The 25,062-nt window shown below is 41.7% G+C and overlaps 1 protein-coding gene across 2 annotated transcripts in view; it reads left to right on the forward strand.

Moving 5' to 3' along the window:
• The first annotated feature begins 883 nt into the window (after positions 1 to 883).
• The window catches only part of ric1 (RIC1 homolog, RAB6A GEF complex partner 1), a 44,363-nt gene continuing 20,184 nt past the window's right edge, over positions 884 to 25,062 (forward strand). For both annotated transcript variants that reach the window (XM_031578337.2, XM_031578338.2), the window contains exons 1-16: positions 884 to 1,552; positions 8,644 to 8,751; positions 9,783 to 9,862; positions 12,489 to 12,596; positions 13,552 to 13,694; positions 15,561 to 15,697; positions 16,229 to 16,320; positions 16,539 to 16,627; positions 19,021 to 19,165; positions 19,298 to 19,346; positions 19,929 to 20,066; positions 20,389 to 20,595; positions 20,842 to 20,880; positions 21,212 to 21,322; positions 21,527 to 21,616; positions 22,613 to 22,773. In XM_031578337.2, coding sequence (XP_031434197.1) covers positions 1,412 to 1,552; positions 8,644 to 8,751; positions 9,783 to 9,862; positions 12,489 to 12,596; positions 13,552 to 13,694; positions 15,561 to 15,697; positions 16,229 to 16,320; positions 16,539 to 16,627; positions 19,021 to 19,165; positions 19,298 to 19,346; positions 19,929 to 20,066; positions 20,389 to 20,595; positions 20,842 to 20,880; positions 21,212 to 21,322; positions 21,527 to 21,616; positions 22,613 to 22,773 — 1,838 coding nt within the window. In that variant the 5' untranslated portion in view covers positions 884 to 1,411. The remainder of the gene's footprint in view (positions 1,553 to 8,643; positions 8,752 to 9,782; positions 9,863 to 12,488; positions 12,597 to 13,551; positions 13,695 to 15,560; positions 15,698 to 16,228; positions 16,321 to 16,538; positions 16,628 to 19,020; positions 19,166 to 19,297; positions 19,347 to 19,928; positions 20,067 to 20,388; positions 20,596 to 20,841; positions 20,881 to 21,211; positions 21,323 to 21,526; positions 21,617 to 22,612; positions 22,774 to 25,062) is intronic.

Raw genomic sequence — 25,062 nt, forward strand, 5'->3', positions numbered from 1 at the left:
CCAGCGGTTGGGTTAAAAACAACCCAATTGGGTCTTCACGATCCCTAACTTCCTAAAACAACAAACTTCCTCAACTGCGATAAATCTGAGATTTTAATAATTGGCCCAGACTCCCACTCAGGATTTCGCACTCAATATTGATGGCCATTGTCACCCCCTCCACCCAAATCCATAACCTGGCAGTCACCTTTGACCCCACCCTCTCATTCCTGCCCCATGTCAACCACATCACCAAATCAGCCTTTTTCCACCACATTGCCCACCTCCGACCCTCATTGTCACCCACTGCTGCAGAAACACTCATCCATGCATTTAAAACATACAGGCCTGAGTTCTGCAGTACGTACAGAACTCTGCCGCCTGCCAACTTACTAATACCAGCTCAAGTGACCACATCACCCCAGTCCTCCATGACCTTCACTGGCTCCCGGTTAAACAAAGGATACATTTCAAGATTCTCAACAACCTGGCTCCCCCCTACCTCTACGACCTCCTCCACCAACATGCCCCCCCCCCCCCCCCCCCCCCCCCCCCCGATGCCTCAGGTCTGCAGATGCTAACCTCCTGCAAATACTGAGGACCAAGTGCCGAACCTGGGGTGATAGGGCGTTTTCAGTCGCCGCCCCTCCCTGTGGAACTCCTTACCACACCATATAAAAAATGCCCCCACACTGTCAGCATTTAAAAGGGCCCTCAGAACCCACCTCTTCAGACATGACTTCCTCAACTAACCCCCCCCCCCCACACACACACACACATGTTTTTTTTGTTCTTTTCTTGTCTTTTTTTATGTCTTTATTTTAAGCGTCTTTGAGAACTGTGAAAAGCGCTATATTAATGTGATGTTTTATTATTATTATTATTATTATTATTATTATTATTATTATAATGTGAACTTTTACAGTGGCGAAGTGACATCACGAGGCAGATGACGTTGGTTGCAAAAGTTCAGACTGGGCGGGGGAGAGGCGCATTTTCAGAGAGCGAATCAGAGTGAAGATAAACAGACATTCAAGATGGCGACGGAGAGAGACTTAACAGAGAAATTTGGTAGTCAGAAACCGTGTAGAAAAGTGAATGCGATTAAATGGGCATAACAGAGACTTGTGCTACTAAAAGGAATTTCAGGAGTTATGTGTCTGTGATGCTGCTTCCTTCTCATCGAAGCTCTCGTTTGTTTTTATGTTTAGCTTGTGGGACTTAGCTGTAAGGATTGTTATCCCGCAAGCTAATGTTGTACCGCCGCCGGAGAGCTGTAGATTAACGTTAAATTGAACAGGTTTCAAACTATTAATGCACACAGTGTTCAGTTTCAGTCCCACACCCTGGATATAGTACCTGCATAACGTTAGCCCACAAGACGCTGAACACCGTGTAACATTAGCTGAAAAAGATAACGTTAACGTCAGTCATGTATTTTTTAACTGGCTGGCCCCGAAGGCTTCTATGCCCCTTGAAAAGTGCGGAGGAACCGTTCCACATTCAGCCCAGCTACCAGAGGGTTCTCTTCGCGGTGTTGTCAGAAACTCAGCTGAGTATTTGGTTTAGCCGGGTGAGTGTCCTTATAATAATAACGATACACTGGTCCTATTCTCACAAGCTGATCAGTCTTGGTGAGCCACAGCAGAATTCATTTAGATGGTGTGTGTACGTTCTGCTGTAGTGCCGCGTCACCGAGTTTTTAACTCCTCAAGTTCATGCCTGCGCTAGCGAAAAGGTTGCCGTATTTTTGCAAACTGGAAGAACAAGGTCATTTCTGAATTAAAATCAACAACGTATACATGGTTCATCGATTATCTTCTCACATTGTTGACCTAAAATGACCACAATTTATGTAACTTCCGTTTCCAGCTGAAACGGAGGATCCATTCCAATGCAGTAGCCTATAGTGTTGTAGGCTAGTCGAACATTAGAGTCTATTTCGATACCTTTTGATTTCAGTCCAGTGGTCATTTTCTGTCGTGAATGTAGAAGATCATCAAATGGAGCTTTAAACAATTCTGAATTTATTCTAAAACCATAGCTTTTTTGTTTCTTGATGAAAATGATACTTGAATGTCGTGAGATGTAACTTGTGGGCCTGTCAGATGTTCTGCGTGGCTTGTAAGATTCTACCAAGACTCGAATTGCAGTGAACCTTAAGTTTTTGGTGTGTAACATCAAAACGTTTTACCCAAAGCTAGTTGTCACAGTAGTAGGGTCCCTAATGAAACTCCAATTAATCTCCACACACCTTCAAAGGCTGAATGATCTGGGATGTTGTCAATACCTCAACACATTCATGTAGTGGACATATACCTTTGCCCGTTTCAAGACACTAGCCTGATAGTTCTTGATTACTTGACCTCACTGCACTTAGTGATGTGTGTTTAATGCATTTTGTCTGTGGTGGACTGTTTTAACATTATTGTGTTAGTAATGGTTAGACTTGAGAGAGCAGTGCTTTGTTCCTGTGAATTCCACTGTCCACTTCCACTGTTAAAATAGATTTAGGTGTTGCGCCTTTGTTCTTGGTGCTTACCTAAGTAGTTCTAGCTACCCTTTGGGTTCACTTCTGGCAGATACAGAGGTGGATACAGGCAATGAACATAGGGACATTCAGGGGCCAGGATTTATGAATGTATGCTCACGTGTTAAGCAGAGTTTGCTTTAACTAATCAATATCTTTCACTTTGATGAGTTGTGAATATTTGGTCACCTTTAGTGTACTTGCTACACATATATTCATTCAGCCTGCCAGTATTTTATTGGCTTTCAATAACTACCGTTTAGTATTATTTTTTATTATTATTTTAGTAATATTCTCAATTACTGAGTCATTAAGCAAAATCAATTAATGACATCTGAAAATCCTAATTAACCATCAGAAAAAAAGAAAAGAAGACAATTGTATTAACAACATTAATAGACAGGAGAGTATAAAAGAGTGCTGATAACATATTTCGATTCCTAAGCTATATCACGTATATGTGTGAGATACTTTGATTATAACATGCTTAACGCTAGGTGATAGCTTAACAGTAGGTTGATTATGCCTTAGCTATGACATAATTGTATAAACATAGAAACCTGAAACTTAGAACTAGGCTAGATTAGGATGCATTATTACTGTGCTCTCAAATCAATAATGCACACCGTCACCCCATCTGCATGTCCAAGCTAGTTCTCCAACATACTCCAGCTTGCTGTTGCTTCTCTCTCTGCCTGTTTGATTGTGGTGCACTGCCCCCACTCTCTTCAGCCATGCAAGAAGTCAAACTTTGCATTATGAATTCGTTTTAACTCTATACATATTTTATAATGTCTTATCCTTTCATTTGATCATTCTCCAACAACTTAAATAAATGCATATAAGTTATAAATAAATGTATCATTTTAAACATTGCTGTTTTATGTCAGTATACAGTGACATACGAACTGTTTTGCTATAACTAAAAGTTACCTTTTGTATTGCTAGATAAAACTATTATACAATGAGGCTATGTTATTTTTCAAGCAGTTCAAGCTGCAGTTTAGGATGACGGGCTATCCTTCCTCCCATGCAACCTTAAGATAAACTTGACTGGAATGAAAACAAAACCCACGCCCCGTGATTATGTCTTGTTTGAACATGCACTTCAGTTTAGAGGTTGAATAGCCAGACCACCGAGTTATGGTCACCTGTTGTTATGGTGACCTCTTTTTATTGATTTTTATTTTCATGTTTGTTGGTCTTTACTATCTTTATTATACATAGATAGATTTGTGACCTTAATGGTGAGATTTGCAATAGGGTTTTGGATAAATACACTGACATACGGGTACCCATTATGTAGGTACCACTACACCTGTGTGACATGAAAAAATTAATATTTTGTACATGGAAAGATAAAATCCTATAAAGTGTCCTTTTTGCTTGAATGGCTAGTGTAGAACACTTAAGTAATATCTCTTTACTAATTTGTTAATATACCAGTGAAGTTAGGGAGATGAAATGGCTAGCAAGATTGCATTACAGAGCAGCATTGTTGTCATAGCAGAGCCTTACCAGTAACTTATTCCGATCTGAAACATCCTCACAAACATACTGTCCTCAGACGTATTTTCAGTTCACTTTACAAGTTGTGTGCGTACACAAACACACAAAGAAACACTTGTTCCTTTTTTCTCTCAGCAGAAGCCATGAAATGGCAACAAAATCACATAAAAATAGATATTTTGGTGGAATGTCTTTTATCGGTTTGGCATGTAACCAAAATTGTTATGATCTTCGTGGCAGGGTGAATCGATGTCTAAGCAACTGTGTCCTGACCATAAAGCCCCTTCATCTGGTTTAGTGTTGCGTCTCAAGTAAATCAGTTGCCTGCCAGTTATCCACTAGGCTATTCCTATGCAGTTTATCATCACAAATGTCTAGTTTATACCAGCCAAACTTCAAAAGGAATCCAAAGAATTTCATAAAAAAAATGTACATGTTCGACTTCGTATTGGGCAGAGCTAATACAAGCCAATGAGAAATATGTCTGACATGGTGAGGACAATGTTCCCACCAAAATGAGTACATACTGCGACCACTACAGCATATTACTAAATGGAGAGCTGACTTCAAAGTGTGTTATGTCCCACTCCACACAGCAACAGTACAATCAAATAGTATTGGCAATAGCTCAATAACAGTGATGTTGGTTTGAATGCACTAGACTAGTTAAAGCATCCCTCTTTAGCTCAACTTCATTGTAACAAATAAAACAATGAAGCATGGATAGAATGGCGCATGAGGATGACCTGATGCTGAAAGAGGATGTTATGGAAACTTGACATTCATATAATTAGTAGAGGAACTCTTACTGTAGTGAGACACAATACAATCTTATTACTGTGTTGACATCCCCACCAACAGGAGGATGATAAATAGGACAGGCGGCAAGTTTGTTGATGGCAGTTTCACATCCCAGTGCACCATCCTGTGACGATGTGATGTCACTACGTGTGATTGTCACACATCCATTATAAACTTTATCTAGCTTCCCAGCATCTAGCTTCCTAAGCATCATAACCTTAAAAATGGCACAGACTTATTGTCACTTATTGTCAGCTATTTTGGTTAAACTTGTGGTGTCATGTAGCATCACTATCATTGTGTCATTCATTTGTTTTATTTATGGAGCATTTATATCAAAAGTTCTTGAGAGGATAGTGGATGCCAGCTCCAGGATCACCTATCAAAAAACAACTATCTTTTTGAGCCATAACATTCTGGATTTCGCCCTGAACACAGCACAGAAACTGCCTTGGTTAAGTTGCTCATGCTGAACTACTTTCCATACTCATCCTCCTTGTGCAACTTTTGACACCTCACCTTGACATTCCTTATAAGCTTCTCCTAGAACCGATAGCCGACATTGGAGTCTGTGACGGTGTACATCAGTGATTCACATCCCACCTCATTGGAGTCTGTGACGGTGTACATCAGTGATTCACATCCATTGGAGTCTGTGACGGTGTGCATCAGTGATTCACATCCTACCTCATTGGAGTCTGTGACGGTGTACATCAGTGATTCACATCCCACCTCATTGGAGTCTGTGATGGTGTACATCAGTGATTCACATCCATTGGAGTCTGTGACGGTGTACATCAGTGATTCACATCCTACCTCATTGGAGTCTGTGACGGTGTACATCAGTGATTCACATCCTACCTCATTGGAGTCTGTGACGGTGTACATCAGTGATTCACATCCCACCTCATTGGAGTCTGTGATGGTGTACATCAGTGATTCACATCCATTGGAGTCTGTGACGGTGTACATCAGTGATTCACATCCTACCTCATTGGAGTCTGTGACGGTGTACATCAGTGATTCACATCCTACCTCATTGGAGTCTGTGACGGTGTACATCAGTGATTCACATCCTACCTCATTGGAGTCTGTGACGGTGTACATCAGTGATTCACATCCATTGGAGTCTGTGACGGTGTACATCAGTGATTCACATCCCACCTCATTGACAGGACAGTTTGTCCAAATAATGGGCTGCAAGTCAGAGAGCTTAGCTGTCAGCAAGGGGGTTCCCCAGGGCTCAGTTTTGAGGCCTGTCCTATTTCTCATCCTCCTGAACCATTATCACCCCCTACATACTGTATCTACAAAGCCCACTGCCTCTCTTCGTCCCAGTATGATTATTGCCTGTCTTCATGACATCATCTTATGGATGACTGAAATGTATTTGAAACTAAACGGCGATAAAACTGAGCTACTTGTTGTTGGCTCTTACTAAGATGAACACTTTCACCCTCTCCATAGACGGCTGTACCATGCCCTGCTCCATTCAGTTTAGGAGCCTTGGTGTCATCTTGGACAGCACCCTCTTTCTCCTTTCATATAAATAGTGTCTCCCAGATTTCCTTCTCCCTCTGCGAAACATCTCTAGACTACGCCCTGCTTTTAACGCAACACTCACTCACATAACGCATTAGCTACTGCATTGTGATCCTGGCAAGCACCCCCAACATATGTATTCACTTACTTCACCATCTAGAACTCTGCAGCACAGATTATTGCATGTTCAAAGTCCACTGAACATGTCATACCCCTGCTGATTCAGTTACACTGGCTCCCTGTGTCATAACGGATTCACTTTAAAATGTTATTAACATTTAAAGCTCTTCATAATCTTTCCTTTGCTTATCTCACAGACCTCCTTCAGACTTACACTCCCTCTCTGTCCCTGCTCTCATCAGCAGGTTTGCCACTACCAGCCATCAACCCAAGCACAATGGGGGTCAGGGCTCCATTACAGAATTCTAAACCGCTCTTAAAACTTTTCCCACATGAGATATTTACAAACAAATGCGATACCACAGTGGTAACCAGAGATAGCTTTGACCATTTTAAAGGTGCATGCAGCAAAATATGTGATGCACATAGCTCCCAGCAAGAACATGGCAAGTCACTAAAATCATTGTTCTGGACAGTTGGAGCAGCCATGCACAACCAAAAAGTGAAGGGACATTCAGCTGCCGCAGAGCTTTTAATAGGATTGAGAGGTATGTCATGTGTTGAATACAGGACTGTGAAACACAGTTTGGACATTTACTTTGAACCCCCTTTGCTTTTATTTGTAAATACCAGCTTCACATCATCTTGGGTGTGATGCGCCTGTGTCCCTTTGTCCCTTTGTTCAGTTTTCATTGGTTGTCATACCACTGTGAAAATTGAGTATTCATGAGTCACTGAACAGAACGTGTTTAACAACTGGCAAAAATACTGTCGTAACAGCTCTAGGCAGAGATGTGGTGAGGTGGAATGGTGGGTTTGAATCTCTCACTGATGTTAGACACTGGGTTTTATTTCTTTCAGAAAGGAGGAGTTTCTTACTTGAAAGTGTAGTCTGCTCACCTGCTTTTTTGGGGGGGGGGGGGGGCACTGATTGGCAGTGATTTTTTTTTTTAGCTTTTTTTCCACGAATGAATTGTCTTCTGTGTATTGCAATCCAGTTCTGAAATCACACTGCCGGTTTACTATGCAAACTGTACATCAGAGCACTTACACCAAGCCTAGCTCGCTACATCAAAGCACTTACACCAAGCCTAGCTCGCTACATCAAAGCACTTACACCAAGCCTAGCTCGCTACATCAAAGCACTTACACCAAGCCTAGCTCGCTATAGCTGTTGACAAAATTGGAATAACTTCTGGCACATCTGCCTGACACATCACCCATCTCAGAATCCAAATTGCCAAGTAGGTTTCCACATACAAGGAAAATATCTTGGTCTCATTCCAACCTGGAACACAGAACTACATAGGGCATATCCTGGATGTCTACTGGGAAAGACACAGGTGTTTCTCCTCCTTCACATGACCATATGCTATCAAAATTAATTTGAGGATGGTACCAAAACTAGTTGCCTATAAAACCATAGTGTCAAATTGTTACTTTAATAGACTTTTCTTTTTTTTTTTTTCAAACTGAAGGATTTTCAGTTGCATGTTCCACTGTCCAAACTGTTCCAATTTGCATGCACACACACACACACACACACTGAGCAGTGAGCAGCCACTTCAGCCACGACACCCAGGAAGCACCCCCTCCCCCATTGTGTCTTTCCAGTCCAGGGTACAAGCTTGTATCTTTAAGCCATGACTGCCCCCAAAATGGCGCATGACTGGAATCAAACCGAGGTCAACTGCTTGGAAAACAGCTACATTAATCACTGTACCACTTTTTGCAATATCAGATTTTAATTTTGGAATTATATACCTCAGAATTGGGTGATATTTCAATCAGTCCCAAATGACCTGCGGAACTATGAGTGTGTGCCAAACTGAAGCCGCCTGCCCGACTCACTGGCAAACTGAGTCATGTTCAACAGCAGCTGTATGTACTACAATGTATATATATGGATTGGTGCATTAACTAATTTTCTCAAAAATAACATGTAGGTGTCTCAACTATATTCTCTACGTTGAATGCAACAGCTTTGAATCCAACTGTTCTCTAGAGAGTAACTTTTCAGCGATGGACAGCGACAGTTTCAGCACCATTGCTTGTGAATAGTGACCCTGTGTGTGTTGGACCAGAAACATTGTAATCTGCCTTATGCTGTGCTTATCACTCACCCACCCACCCTGTTGTCTCCCACCCTGTATCTCTCACAGCCTAGTGTCCTAATAGTGAGCTACATCGAGTCTGTAAAGGCAGCCACCCGGTTTGGATTTTATCAACAGTCTGAATGGAAGCCAGACGATTCCATGATCGCTGTGGTGGTGAGTAAAGTTAAGACCTTTTTTCTCTTGCTGTCTAATTCTTGCTCTCTGGAGCTCTACCAGGGCTTCCTATATCGAACCCTTGATGTAACTCCTGAGTGCAGCCTCTATGTCTTTCTGCATTGGAGGTGGTCCCCTAGATATGTTCCTCTATGCCAGTGCTTAATGATTTTAGGGGGGAAATTAATTAAATTATTCAATTTGATCTATTCAAAAAATATCAGAATATTACACTCACCAAAGTTTTTGAATCTGGTGCCTGACTCCTGCCTGTGATGTAATTGTACCCCTTAACCAACCCAAAACAGGACAAAAAAGAGTTTACAAAATAAATGGCACCCAACCTGCCTTCAGTTAGTAGGGTAACAATTGAGAACCACTGAATGACGCCCTGTGTGATATGGTCACAAAATTCCCCTCTTTCTTTCTCTTTGTCTCCTGACGGGTACCTCTTAGTCAAGACCCCGTACTGAGCCGAGGTACTGTGCCCAATTCCCCTCTTTCTTTCTCTTTGTCTCCTGACGGGTACCTCTAGTCAAGACCCCGTACTGAGCCGAGGTATTGGGCCCAACTACCCCTCAGAGCTCCAGTGTCATTATTTAATAATTGAATAATAATATAATTAGGCCCCCCCTTGAGCTTGGTGGACATGTTTAATATTAAGGATATCTTCCAGGTCCAATGCATCCCTAGGACTGTCTAAGGTCTCTCTAGCTGGTTTATCTTCCCTTCTTTTCCCCTCACACTATTGTTTCAGGCTGGCCAGTTCTTAAGTAACCTGCTAAATAAAGTAAATGAAGAATTATATAAGCAAATCTTCAAAGAAGACTCTATTGTCCCACAGTAGGAGGGGTTGTACCTGTGTTGTACCCCAGCCTAGGTTCCTCTTTTGACTGTCTGTTCACTCAAAGGTGACCTCAGACATGTTATGTATTTGATAAACAGCTCCATACGTCAACACTACCTCCACACAGGCTTCAGCTGAGTGAATGAATCTGACCATCATACTCATCATTTTTTTCTCTCTGTAGGCTTCCAAAGGATACATCCTTTTATTTGATGTGCTTGGAAGCGCTGATGATAAATACCTCTATGAACCTGTCTACCCCAAGTAAGTTCAATTTGGTTTATTTATTTATGCAGTACCAATGAAAATAGGTTAAATGTGCTATTGGGGTTCTGTACAGAGCCCAATACTCAACCTTGAAGAGAGGCCCGGGCCGATAAAACAATAACGATGTATATCGCCATAGACGTTTCCTCTGTAGCATCAAGAAAATAGTTTTATAAAAGATTTGACGTTTGACTGGTTAGATGCAAATACATCAGAAAAGCACATAATTAATTAGCAAAGTTCAGTTGCATGAACAAATCCTGAGCGTCGTGCTCCATCCCTGACTCAGAAACAGCTTATCCCTTCATTTATATAGTTTATATTGTAGAGCACTTAAAGCGCTTTATAGAAGAATGCCTCAGACATCTACCCATTCATACACTGATGGCGGAGACTACTATCTAAGTGGCCAACCTGGATATGGCAATATGGCACGAACCTAAGGAACCAATCCCATAAACCTGCCTGTCAGGAGGGAGGGGTATACACATAATATAGTACGACATTACTTATGTTGACCTAGATGGCTTTTTTCAGAGTTGTTCATTTGGATGTTTATCATTTTAATCTAGCCAAGTCAGAGCTGGCGATCTGCAGCAAAGTTTATTTTACATTAGCGACACAATATTAGCTGTCTGATAACGTAGTCCAGCTTGTGTTCTCAATTACCGTTACGTTTCTAACATCGTAGACAGCGATACATAAAATACATTACCATTCTAACACATCGACTTGTAGGCTGCCCTGTACTCTTCGCTCTTCCTCTTTGGAGTAGGTTTCCGGTTTGAATATATTACCACTTGCAATTGTGTGTGGACAGTAGCTAGCAGAACAGAAGGTCTGTGTGTTTGAGGGGCAGAGTCCTAGCTGCAGGTGAGCGGCTGAGGGCTGAGTGGAAGTGGGGCTAATTTGCTTATTCATTGATCCGCTGATACTAAATGAGGCAAAGGTGTAGAGCTCCATTCAAGCCATTTTAAAGCCATGAAGGCTTTAAATCTAATCTAAGAGCAAGCATATAGGTGATTCATTTGAGATTTCTTGATTTAAAAATTCTGCTTGAGAGGAGAAGGATGTGCTTATTATCCCAGCAGAGCAGCCACTAAGTGTTGGACACGTCGCATGTGGACATCATCCATGTTTACTCTGGGGCTGTTACAAGCTATGACAAGCAGAGGTCTGCAACCGGACATTTACTTCTCAGTCAAAACAAGAAGGGTCGACTAAAGGATAAGAGTTTGAACTCTAGCTATAGTGGGCACTCACGTATAATTAGGGTTGATAAGTGGTGCAAAGTTTCTGGTAAATACCGTTTCAATTGCTGAGAAATGTCCTCATTTTTGAAAGAATAATTTTTCCTACATGATATATACAGTATAAAGTGATGTACAGAAATAATAAATTATCATGTTTAAAGGGCTAATTCTTTATTAAATCCCTTTTGCAATTACGTTTATGTGGCTGAAGGATGTTGTGCTATTGAAGGCAGCAATATAACCAGCCTTCTTGTAGCATCATCACTGATTTAATTGATTATGGTCTATTACACCCACAAATGTAATCACTTCCCACAAATGTAATAAACCACAAACGTAATACAAATCTGCACTATGTAAACATGATAATCCCACAAATGTAATAACTTCCCACAAAAGGAATAAGGTATATTGTACCCCATTTGAGAGGGAAATACAACTTCTGTTTTATGAGAATATAGCATTTGTCAGGTTTTACATCACTATTATCCACAAGCCTCTGTTAAGAAATGTAATGAATTATAAGGATTTTATTTTGAGCAAATTTCATTAGATGGCGAATATATGTGACTTCTACGACTAATATAACAAAAGTAAATTCTATAACCGGTATAATTTCGCTATGAGTACATTTGATGTAATAAAAAAAGTATCTTCCCACAAACGTAATAACTTCTTGCAAACAATTATTACGTTTGTGGGAAATTAGTTTTACATTTGTGATAGACAAGTTATTGCGTCTCTCTTGTTTTTTGTCATTTATTTTCCCATTGAAAATTATCTAAATGAAGAGATTTAGCTATGTAAAAACTGAACCAGCCCAATCGCCCAATCGATTACAGCACACACCCATTATGACATCCCTATTGTATTGGTTTATAATTAGCAAATAGCCCAAATAAAGTTTGTCACATTGCATTGTATATAACAATGGCAAACTATAGTTTGGTATGTTCCTTGCATGCAGCCTAATGTCATATCCACAACACTCCTGGATCTAATCTCAACATATTTTAATGCAAAACACAGCTGACTAAAATGAACACAATGTGTATGGATGTATAATTACCATCACATTCAGATTGGATGCTCATTAAAGCTAATTTATTAGGAAGGAATAATTAGCATGTTTATTCTAGCTATCCTACGTCACAGTGGGCTGCATTTAAGTCCTTTCTTTGCGTGCCTCCAGTTAAGCACTTTTCAGTTACGCGTATTCTCCCATACAAGCTCTGATCACGCCCACAGCACTTAACTTTAGAAGGAAGGTGGGCTCATGAAAAACGCATGATTTATTTAAAATAGAAGTAAACTGAGTCACAAACTTGTTTATTTTGTTTGTGTGTGTGTGTGTGTTTGTGTGTTTGTAGGGGCAGTCTGCGTGTTAAGGTAACTCCTGGGTACAAGGAGGAACAATGTGCTCCTGCTCTCAGTCTAGAGATGAAGAAACCAGTTGACCTGGAGGCCCCCATCACCAGGTCAAAACCTTTATGTACTCATATACAATCTCAAGTTAACCAACTTAGTCTTTCACTCACTCTCTCTATCTAACATTTTGAAATCTCTTTTCCCCTCACTCACTCTCTCTATCAATCACTCTATCACTCTCTTACTATCACTGTCATTCAATTAGTTGTATTTCTTTGTCTTTCTCTTTCTCTCTTTCTCTCACTCAGTCACTCACCCTTAATTCCATCTCTTACATTTTTTTTTATTTCTCTCTTTTCACTCACTCTGTATATATCTATTTTAATGTATTTATTCATCTCTCTTTGTCAAATGCACTCTATACTTTATCACTCTCTGTAATCATTTGGAATTACCCCCTCACATTGGACCTCGTTCTGGAACATTCTCTGAAGTGTCTTTTTAAATGTCTTCTTACGAACTTCGAACGGAACGCCTGGAAATGTGTTCTTAAACCGCCAAAGTGTTCTTAGCTGTGCTCCCCCGAATGAGGAATGCCACTGATTCTTAAATTTAACGTGCGTTCTCGTACACCTGATTTTGCATACATAAACGCCCCGCCAGCTCCTTATAAGGGCATGCAACCACAAGACCGTGTGCAGACAGAATCCACAGGCAACGCGAAAGCAAGACATTTCTTAACTGTGGAACAGGAATGAGGTCCATTGTGTTTTATTTCATATATTAATGCCTTGGCCTTTGCATACCTTTTTAATCTTGTGTCTTTGGTTAATGCCTTTTTAATCTCATTCACTTATTACAGTGCTTGAGTGCTTTTTAGTCTCATGTACTTGTTTTTGTAGTCCAAGATAATCAGTCAGTTAATCTACAATATATTAACATTATATTATTTTACATTTACATTTAAACCACATTCAGCCATACTTGTCTCTAGTTATGTATATATAATTCTCTGGCACCCTCTCCCTCTGTCTCTGCGTCTGCGTCTGCTCTCTCTCCCTGTAGTCTCCAGAGTATGCCGGAGGACCTGCTGGTAGCTACAGCTGATGGCTATCTGCACATCCTGCACTGGGACGGAGTGAGCAACGGCCACAAGACCATCAGCCTCTGCACCGTCCCATTCAGTTTGGACCTACAGTCATCCAGAGGTCAGAGTTCACTAACACACACCACTTACCATACCGCCTTTTCTCTGCTCTTTGCTTCAGTGTGGTGTACAGTGCATCTCTTCTCTTCTCTTCTCTTCTTCAGTGTGGTGTACAGTGCATCTCTTCTCTTCTCTTCTCTTCTCTTCTTCAGTGTGGTGTATAGTGCATCTCTTCTCTTCTCTTATCTTCTCTTCTCTTCTTCAGTGTGGTGTACAGTGCATCTCTTCTCTTCTCTTCTCTTCTTCAGTGTGGTGTACAGTGCATCTCCTCTTCTCTTCTCTTCTTCAGTGTGGTGTATAGTGCATCTCTTCTCTTCTCTTATCTTCTCTTCTCTTCTTCAGTGTGGTGTACAGTGCATCTCTTCTCTTCTCTTCTCTTCTCTTCTTCAGTGTGGTGTACAGTGCATCTCTTCTCTTCTCTTCTCTTCTTCAGTGTGGTGTACAGTGCATCTCTTCTCTTCTCTTCTCTTCTTCAGTGTGGTGTACAGTGCATCTCTTCTCTTCTCTTCTCTTCTCTTCTTCAGTGTGCTGTACAGTGCATCTGTTTCCTGTTTAATTCGCTCCAGCTCAAGTCCCAACTTCAAGCCTAAGCAATTGATCTTGAAAAGCCTTGAAACCACATCAGGAGTTGGCCAGATCCAGTAGCCCAGTGTACAATGGGTCCAGAGGTGGTGGCAGTTGAACAAATACAGGATTTCCTCAATGAGGGCTAGATGTCTATTTAAAGAGCCAGAGGCACACCAGTCCTGCTGCTAAGTCTCAAATACCTTCCTGGAACACTATACACATCATTACTTGACCAAGAAAATGGGTTTCCAAAATTACAGAAAACCTCTAACCGAATGACAGAGAGACACTAGATTGATTCTTGCACAAAACGATTAACCACCACCATTAATGGGCAGTACTATGTGAAGAAATGGGGGTAGGGGTGAGAACAGAGGACAAAAGGTGATGGCAGGAAGGAAGCTATCTGGGGGGGAAGGGGTTCTAATGCCAATGGTTCAGGTCTCAGTGAGACAGACAGAGTACACATCCAGGTCTATGAGTTTACAGAATTAGATGACACAAAATAAGCGATTTTCGGTTCTATCAGGTTTGAGTAATTGAGAAACCTGCTGCAAAATGAAAATAATGAATTGGTGACCACATCAGTGGACTGGGTCTAAACCCTACAGCTACATCAGTGGCCTGGGTCTAAACCCTACAGCTACATCAGTGGCCTGGGTCTAAACCCAACAGCTACATCAGTGGTCTGGGTCTAAACCCAACAGCTACATCAGTGGTTCCCAAAACGTTTCATGGCATTCCCCTCTTTAAACAATTAGACAATCTTTAACATTGTTTCTACATTCTAACAGTTAAACATTTTCATTTAATCATTTAGTTAAACTTAAATATTTTCTAAGTTAAATATTTTGGGGAAAAGTTGTGGGTATGTCTGCATAAAGTGATTTGGTGGCTCATTGCTGTAGGTTTGCTCAATGACATTAGTCACACACCTGAACCAATGTGACCTGACTTTTTATATGGAGGTATTTTTGAGACCCCCTTTTATTATCTCTATCTCTTCATGTCCTGCCGGGTGGCTGGGGATTTCCATGCTTTTGGCCTCCTATGTAGATGTGCTGCCATGTGTGTCTGGGATAGGGTTTGTTTTGTGGCGTGTGTGTGCGAGTGTGTGTGTGTGTGTGTGTGTGCGCCCTTCTGCCTCTCACATATACATTTCTGTTTTAGCTTGTAATGGATGTCAGTTTGTTTCTTACAGTGTGTAAGATTTAAAACCTATATATTTATGAGGTCTGTGTGTGCCAACCGGTGGACCATTTAAAACCTATATATTTATGAGGTCTGTGTGTGCCAACAGGTGGGCCGTGTTTAGACCTTGATGGGGTCCACATCCGAGACATGGAGTACTGTGTAACGCTGGACGGCTTTGCTGTTGTCTTTGATGACGGAAGACTTGGCTTCATCACCCCGACAGCCAACAGATTTACTGCTGATGTGTGTGTGAGGTGTCTGTCTGTGTGTTAGTTTGTTTGCCTATAGGGCTAAACTCAAAAGGAGTCGGTCCCCTTAATCCTCAAAAGGACATTCTTGTGATTTGCAGACAATAGAAGGAATAGGCCTCAGTAAACAGTCCAAAACAGCATGAGGCACATGTCTCAAAACAAAATGAAAAATCACATTTTCTGTGACATGCCAATCAACACGTTGCTTCAGGAACACGGAGGAGAGGGGTGTCATTTCATTGGCTGTTGAGCTCAATTATCAACAACCTTTTGCCAGAATTGTCTAGTCTTGAGGGCTAAAGGTTTTGAAATATTTTGAGTGCGCTGAACAAGGTGAAAATAGTGTCACCACCACATAACTCAGCTGTGATGGCTGGTAGTGTTTTTGTGCTATGATTACATAGTGTGTGTGTGTGTGTGTGTGTGTGTGTGTGTTTTTGTGTGTGTTTTTGTGCTATGATTACATAGTGTGTGTGTGTGTGTGTGTGTGTGCATGCTTGTCTGACATTCTCTGTACTTTTAGCAGCTGCAAGGAGTCTGGGCAGCAGATGTGACTGATGGCACCTGTGTGGCCGTCAATAACAAATACAGACTGATGGCATTTGGCTGTGCAAGGTATGTTTGCTGTTGTATGTATGTATATATGAATGTATGAATGTATGTTTTCTGCAAGGTATGTTTACTGATGTATGTATGTATGTATGTATGTGCGTGTGTGCGTGCGTGCTGCAAGGTATGTTTGCTCAGCAGTTCAGAGTCCAGATAGCTATTCTTTTCATACCAGAATATTAAAACATTTGTGATGGGTGTTTTGTTTTATTTCATTTTTTTAGTGGTTCAGTGTTGGTGTACATGATTGAGTCCACGACAGGATCAATGCAGCTGTCCCACAAACTGGAGCTGACCCCAAAACACTACCCAGGTAACTTGGATAAAGTTTTGGAGAGAATTCAAACATGGGCCTCTTTGTTGACTTTTCATCTTCATTTGAAGTGAACATGATTCATTGAAAATACATACATGGACCCTTCCAAAGTTGCACAGGTATTTGTGGATCACTGAACTGTATTTGCTCCACTAATATATCCATGTAAGTGAGGTAGGGGTATCTTCCAGGTCTTTGTTCATATTTGCATTAGATGGCAGAACGTGCGCTAAAACATGTAGTGTATGCACATGCTTTTGAGCCTTGGCTGGCAAATAAGAGTTTGAATTTGAATTCCCAAATTCCTAATAACACATCCAATATTCATGTGCTTCACTCTCCATGTATCTGACCTCTGACCTCGACACATCATCTGCTATGACCATGCTACTTACTGCATTAGTTGTGTGAAATTAATGAATTGGTTAATCTGTAACAATATTAGATTAAAACAATCCGCAATAGGTAACAAATGACCAATTCCACACAGCTGTCGCTTTCAAGAGTGCGAACCCTCATGAGAAGTATAACATACTCAAGACAGTCCGCACTGCCAGTACAGATGTCCAGCACAGGGACTCAAAGAGTGCACTAATTCATGGCCTAGTCATAGTGAAGGTCTCATGTCTGTTAACCTTAGCTATTCCAGCTGTCTAACTGTATGTTAGGAAGCTATCTTAACAGTTGGCAGTGTCTAGGGTGTGTTAATATGAACGAATATGAATGGACAAATTAGACTGCTTAGGATCCAGGAAATGATTCTGAAACGGGGAATAAGGAACTTGAATAGAACTTGAATGTAGCCGCTGTTTTAACCTCCAGGGGTGGAGCGGTGCGGCCAGCCGCTGTTTTAACCTCCAGGGGTGGAGCGGTGCGGCCAGCCCGGCTACAAGAGCTCTGGGCCTGGATTCAGATGATTCTGTCATGCTTTTAATTTAAACTTGTAAAGTATTTTGGAACAACGATTCTTAACAGATTTACTTTTAATTTGGCAGATTTTTGCATACTATAATTTGCAGTTGTTATGCATATTTGTATTTTTCTTTGAAATCACTATGAAATAAGTTTGTTACTTGTGCAGGAATATGTTGAGAAACAGACACTGAACCAGTGTACACGTCTTTCAGGTGTGGTAGTGTATTATAAAAGTGAAAGGGTGCATATATAAGTTCAACAGCGTGGATAAAGAGCAGTTATGCAAATAAGTGCACATCAAGTGAATGGAAGTCAGTGAACCCCAGAAACATGAGACTAGCGGAGACTAAAGACAGAAGGATTGATTTTGTCATTTTGGTTGGAGGTATTGATATCATTATCGATCACAGGTCCAAATTGATAGTTAGTATATGAGACTGATTTGTAACTGATTTTTGAAACTGACTTTTATTTTGGCCACTGTGGTAGACTCCACACTGTGTGGCGCCTCCTTGTAGTCAACTGTTGTGTTGAATAGTTGATGCCTATCCAATCAGTGATGTGTGCTGTTGTCAGGATAGTACCAACATTCTGATAGTGGCCCTTGGGAGGAGAGTATTAACACTTATGCACAATTGCGCCCACTTTCATTAACATGCCCATCCAGAGTCAATGTACCTCTATTGATTGGTGCTGTCCGTGTGAGGGTGGTACCTATTGTACCTCTAAAAAGCTCTCCCATTGGCTTAAATCTAATAGTTCATATCTAAAAAGCTCTCCCATTGACTTAAATCTAATAGTTAATTTCTAAAAAGCTCTCCCATTGGCTTAAATCTTATGTTTCTTTAGATTCTGAGTCAATATTCATGAAGAGCTCTTGAAGAGGTAAATGGCTATACCAAACATGATGTGATCAGACCCAGGAAAACAACAGAGACTTTGGCTCTGACTAAAACAGGTGTCCGAAAGAAAAATATAGCCATTTCGTAAACGTAAACACATACGCATTAATTTGGCTTAAAAAGTCATATTTATAGGTTGTTTTACAGTATAATATTTTGGAGACAGATGCATTATAGATTAAAGCATGTATTGATGGCCAAATGTGAGGAACAATATGAGGGTCATTTTCATTTCAAATCGGTATATCTCAGAATGACACTGGACTGATGTTGTTGTGACACACCTCACCAGAAAACCTGAAAAAGTACATTTCCCTGAAGGTTGTCATATCATTTCTCTCAAGGTCTCCAAACCATTTTGCTAGAACAGAGAAGAAAATGACATGCTATTTCTACACAGTATTTCTACAATAAGGCTTGTAATACAGCTTTTGCTTTTAAAAGTAGAAATGATATATGTGATCATATATGTGTAACGTTTCAAAAAGATGGCCACCTTGGAAGATTCTTAGAGTTGGGGCTTTTATTTTTGTCCCTGTTGCATTGAGTGATGTGGCGTGTGTGTTGTCTTAGATGTGTGGAATAAAACAGGCCCTGTCAAGATGATCCGTTGGTCACCAGACTACAGTGTTGTCATGGTGACGTGGGAACGCGGTGGCCTTTCTCTTTGGAGTGTGTTTGGATCTCAGCTCATATGCACTCTGGGGGAGGATTTTGCGTGAGTCTGTCTCACACACACACACACACACACAGTAAATTAATCTTACTTTTATGTTCTGTCAAAACACATAGTACCCACTATGCCAGGTCTACTCTTATTTGTTTTTTCTCTGTCTTGTTCTTCCTGCAGTTATCGTTCCGATGGCACCAAGAAGGAGCAATTAAAGATCAGCTCTATGGTAAGATATATGGAGAGTTCATATCTATCTAGATAGATAGATACACTTTTATTATCAGGTTATTATTTATATGAATATTCTATTCTATAATATTATTATTATTTTTACTATCAGATCTTTCTCTAGTATTCCAGTGTTTGAACTGGTGAGGAGTATAGGGAGATTGTAACTCTAGCTATGCAAGATATGATATGGGTTTTGGCCAAATTCTCTAGGACTCTAAGCCAAGTCATTTGAGTTATGGAGCTTTCCAAAACTGAGATATACACTGAAGTCTGTACTCTGTACCAATCACTTTGTACAGTCTACAGTTCATCACCAGTTTCACTACAAGTTGCATGGATTTCCTTCTGTCGATTCTACATCCAGACGTATTGCATCTTGGATGTGCTGTAGTTCAGTCTTACTTTAAGGACTGCTGTATATTCATGTAGGCTGTCTATTGTTGTATTGTTGTCAGCGTGATACTGGGCTGCTGGTTAATCTTAGCTGCCAATGATCTAAAGTGCACCAGGCTGTGGTTAAAGTGAGAGTTAAATGATCTAAAGTGCAAGTTTTAAAGGCCTGTTCTTGCCCCTGTAGTGCTGGGGTGCGGAGGGCTACCACCTCTGGGTGATTGGCAAGGGTGAAGGAGGCGTGGACGGCCCCATTACACCCCAACAGTCGGGCATCCTGCAGTTTCAGTTCATCAAGAGTGCCCTCACAGTCAACCCATGCACGGTAGGAACGGACACACACCTCAACAAACATGCTGTTATAGCTTGGCTTGCACGTTGCTAGACGTGTAGTTGCTTCACTTCTTTTGACACAAGCTCACGATGTCCGTGCCTTTTCCAGTCATTGGCACTGCAGTGGTGAGTCTCATTCACTATGTGGTTGTCTGGAAGGTACATGTGGGTGTGGCTGGAGCCAGAAGAACCAGGATGTTTTACACACACTTTTAGTCCACATTTCAAATGGGCTTGGCCATCTGTAAATGTACAAGAAGCTCATGTCAATAAGTTCGACTAATCTAAAGGCACTGATTTGCGTCTCCTGGCAGAGTAACCAGGAGCAGGTGCTCCTCCACGGTGAGGACCGGCTCTACCTGACGTGTGGAGACTCCACCCAGGCCCAGGGCATCCCTGAGCCACAGCTGCACCAGGAGAACAGCCCCCATCACAGGCCCCCAACCCTCTCTGCCTCCTCCCCACACCTCGCTCAGGGACTCAGCACTTTACTTGGCCATAAACACTGGCATGTGGTCCAGGTGAGTCCATTCACATCTGTGGGTTGGTCTGTTTGGGACTGTACAGCCAGATGTCTGTGTTAAAGTCTTAATGGAACTAGCCCACTCCAGCTGTCTGTCAGCACACATGCTGGCCAAACTGAAATACGTCTCTCTCCCTTGTTCTTTGTCTGGCCACTTGGCTATCATAATTTGTCACAATAGAGAAATGAGTTCAAATGACATATACTGTGGTGTTTGACGTTGGTGAATGTTTCTCCTTTACAGATGCATAGCACATATCTAGAGAGTAACTGGCCCATACGGGTAAGTGTGTTGAAATCAGTTGTGTATGTGTGTGTGTTGAAATCAGTTAATGGTGTGTGTGTGTGTGTGTGTTGAAATCAGTTAATGGTGTGTGTGTGTGTGTGTGTGTGTGTGTGTGTGTGTGTGTGTGTGTGTGTGTGTGTGTGTGTGTGTGTGTGTGTGTGTGTGTGTGTGTGTGTGTGTGTGTGTGTGTGTTGAAATCTGTTAATGGTGTGTGTGTGTGTGTGTGTGTGTGTGTGTGTGTGTGTGTGTTGAAATCTGTTAATGGTGTGTGTGTGGGTGTCAGTGTTTAGTGTAAATAAGTACACTAATTTGCGCTCACACTCTCTAGTTTGCAGTCATAGACTCTGCTGGCCAGTGTATGGCTGTAGCTGGGAAACGTGGATTTGCACACTACTCATTATACACCAGGAAATGGAAGCTCTTTGGGAATATCACCCAGGTATCTGTCACTTCTGTTCTCCATTTTCCTCTTTTTCCTTGTAACTGTATTGTACCACTTGTCTTTTTTCCACCTTTCTGTTGTTGTCGTATGGACAGCACCAACGTACTGTGTAGTTCAAAACTGAGATTTTCTTTGATAACAATGTAACCAATCACATAGAGAATTGAAAGATTGTGTGGGTTTGTGTTTGATGTGTTTCAGGAGCAGAACCTGACTGTGACAGGGGGCCTGGCCTGGTGGACTGACTTTATTGTTATTGCCTGTTACAATTTCATTGATCAGCAGGAGGAGGTAAGAAAGTGCCAGTCAACCTCATAGTATCTCAGGGATGTGATTCTATCTCTACTAAAACAACCTCATAGGCGTCTCAGGGATGTGATTATATCTACTAACACAACCTCATAGGCGTCTCAGACATGTGATTCTATCTCTACTAACACAACCTCATAGGCGTCTGACATGTGATTCTATCTACTAACACAACCTCATAGGCGTCTCAGGGATGTGATTCTATCTACTAACACAACCTCATAGGCGTCTGACATGTGATTCTATCTACTAACACAACCTCATAGGCGTCTCAGACATGTGGTTCTATCTACTAACACAACCTCATAGGCGTCTGACATGTGATTCTATCTACTAACACAACCTCATAGGCGTCTCAGACATGTGATTCTATCTACTAACACAACCTCATAGGCGTCTCAGGGATGTGATTCTATCTACTAACACAACCTCATAGGCGTCTGACATGTGATTCTATCTACTAACACAACCTCATAGGCGTCTCAGACATGTGGTTCTATCTACTAACACAACCTCATAGGCGTCTGACATGTGATTCTATCTACTAACACAACCTCATAGGCGTCTCAGACATGTGATTCTATCTCTACTAACACAACCTCATAGGCGTCTCAGGGATGTGATCTCTACTAACACAACCTCATAGGCGTCTCAGACATGTGATTCTATCTACTAACACAACCTCATAGGCGTCTCAGACATGTGATTCTATCTACTAACACAACCTCATAGGCGTCTCAGACATGTGATTCTATCTACTAACACAACCTCATAGGCGTCTCAGGGATGTGATTCTATCTCTACTAAAGCTCTCTTCCCTGATGCTCATTGTCTTTACATGACACTTGGTCATTTTTCGAGGATAGTCCTGGGTAGTTCTGATATTTAGCTTTCTGCTTTCTTGAGCACTACCAGTCATGGGTAACTGTACTGCCCTGCACTTGATTGCACACCTCATTCCTGTCCCGTGTCCTCCAGCTGCGACTGTACCCCCGCGCCTCAAACCTGGACAACGCCTTTGCCAGCACCACCAAGCTGCCCTCAGACACGCTGCTGCTCAATGTGTTCCGCAACATGGTGGTGCTCTTCAGGGCAGACTGCTCAATCTGCCTCTACAGCATCAGCAGAAATCAAGACAGGTCAGTGCCACATGGACAAACAGCTACAGAAATCCGAAAAACTCACATTTGTCTACTAGCCTTAATAAAGGACAGGTAAGTCTACACACATAGTGAAACTGGCAGCCTGGCAGAAGCTGCTTGATGAGTGTGTGCTGCCAGTCCATTATTTACATTGAGACAGGAGGGAGGAACTTTGAATGACTGGTTAAGACCATTGAATAATTGCTCTCATTGGCAGTTGCATTTTAAAATGTACGCCAAACTCGGACTAAGGACAAGGCAATTGTGGGAACAAATACACTGCAGAGTAGGACAAAAAAAGTGATCTAGCCTACTCTTACACTTATTCTGAGGGGGGGATGGGTAGGACTATTGTCTTAGGAGTGAATGCTGTCAAATGTTTATGTTGGAAATTGTAAAGTGTGATGATGTTTTGTAGTCTGTCTCTGAGTGTAGCCTATTAGTCTGCTAATAGTGGTTTGTAATGAGCCTAAATCATGGCTTTTACATTGTTGCATCTTGTGAAGAAGCAAATGTGATAAAGAGGGAGATGAAAAGGGAGAGGCTGCCCGGCATAGTGTGTGGGAAGTTTCCATATCGGTATCCATAAATGCACTCTTACACAGTACAACATGCGCAGTCTGGAGCCCTATTGTATTCATGCTGTGGTTGACATTTGGCTGTTGGCTGACATGGTGCACGGGAATTTGAGTTCTACAAGGATAGCAGAATACAGCAACAGTGCACAACTGGCTGGCAACAGCCACAACACGTGCTGCATGCTGCTCTTACACAGTATGTGTACTCTCACCATGTGCTGGCTGTAGCCCACTGCTGCTAAACACAACCACATGGCTGACTTGTCACGACTACTTAACTCGCAGTAGCCATGACAGAGGGAAGACAAGACACCGTTGGGTAATGTTTAACAATTATTACATTTATTTACAAAATATACACAGGTCAGTAAGTGAGAGGAACGGTAAAACAAAGTGTCATGCGCGTCAGTAATGTAGACTATGTGTAATGCATAAAGTTAGGCAATGGGAATACTGCAGCCAGCCTTCCAGCGTCAGCTAGAGCAGAAAAGAGTCCTCCTCTGAGGTTCCGGGACACCGGCTATATAGTGATGGCCATCACCTGAAGCCCCGCCCCTGATTAGCCACAGCCTGTAACTCAGCTCCTCCTACAGGTTGAACGGAGAACAGGAGGCATAAACAAATAGAACCCCAGAGCCTAGTGTCAATAAGCAGTGGGAGGAAGAGGTGTAACCCCAAACGGCACGGCAAAGCCGGGGCGTCACACTGACAAAGAAGTGTGAAGTATGTTGCGACAGGACTGACAGGCTAACATTTCTGAACTCGTAGTTATTATTATGAAAAGTTTTCTCTCTGGACCTTCGTTCTCAGATCCGTTACACATTTTGCACCAACTTGTGTAGGCCAGCTTACTCTACTGGATGTAGGCTACAATACCCTTTACATGAAAAAAAAACATAAGCAAAATGGAATCAGTAATAACTGCCATATCTCATTTCATAACTTTGCCAATTATGTGTCTGTTGTTAAGCCTAGTCATGTATTCTATTGGCCAAAATAGTAATTGAATAAAGAAAACTAAAAGCTACTAAAGGGACTTTTACGTACCATTGATAAATAGATTTTTTGTTGTAATTTCAATCCTGGTGACCTCAATGAGAAGTCCCTGTTAATAGTAATTACTGTAAGGTGATTCTGCTATTCTTCAGTTCTCCATTCTTCAGACAATTCTTTCAGCTGCTAGTTGCTGGATGGCTTGTGTTGCTCTACCTTTCTCTTGAAAAGACCCCAAAGGTGCTCTATTGGATTCAAGTCAGGCGATATACTTGGCCAGGTCATAGTTTTCACTTTTTCCTTCTTTAGAAAGAAACTGTGGTTTGGATAGTTATCATTCTGGAATTATTCCTCTTTTGCAAAGCTTCTGGAGACAAGGAGTCATCTTGTCAGCCAGCATTGTGGGATATCCACTGGCATTCAAGGTGCCATCTATAAATGTCATCTCAAAAAGGTCCAACACCTTTAGCCCTCTTGCGGCCCCATATCACACCTCCATGCTTCACTGTCAGGACTATGCATTCAGTGTGGGAGACCCGGTCAGGATCACGCCAAACATGCTGCACCCCATCTGAGCTGAACTCATTTGATCTGGTTCTGATCTGACCAAAGAATGTGCACCCAATATTCATCAGGCTTCTTGTCATGTCCTTTAGCCAAGGGTGATCCTCCAGGGTGAGGTCCTTCAGCCTGCCAGTGATCTGCTCCATGTGGA

Source organism: Clupea harengus, chromosome 12, assembly GCF_900700415.2.
Source record: "Clupea harengus chromosome 12, Ch_v2.0.2, whole genome shotgun sequence".
Classification (NCBI taxonomy): Eukaryota; Metazoa; Chordata; class Actinopteri; order Clupeiformes; family Clupeidae; genus Clupea; species Clupea harengus.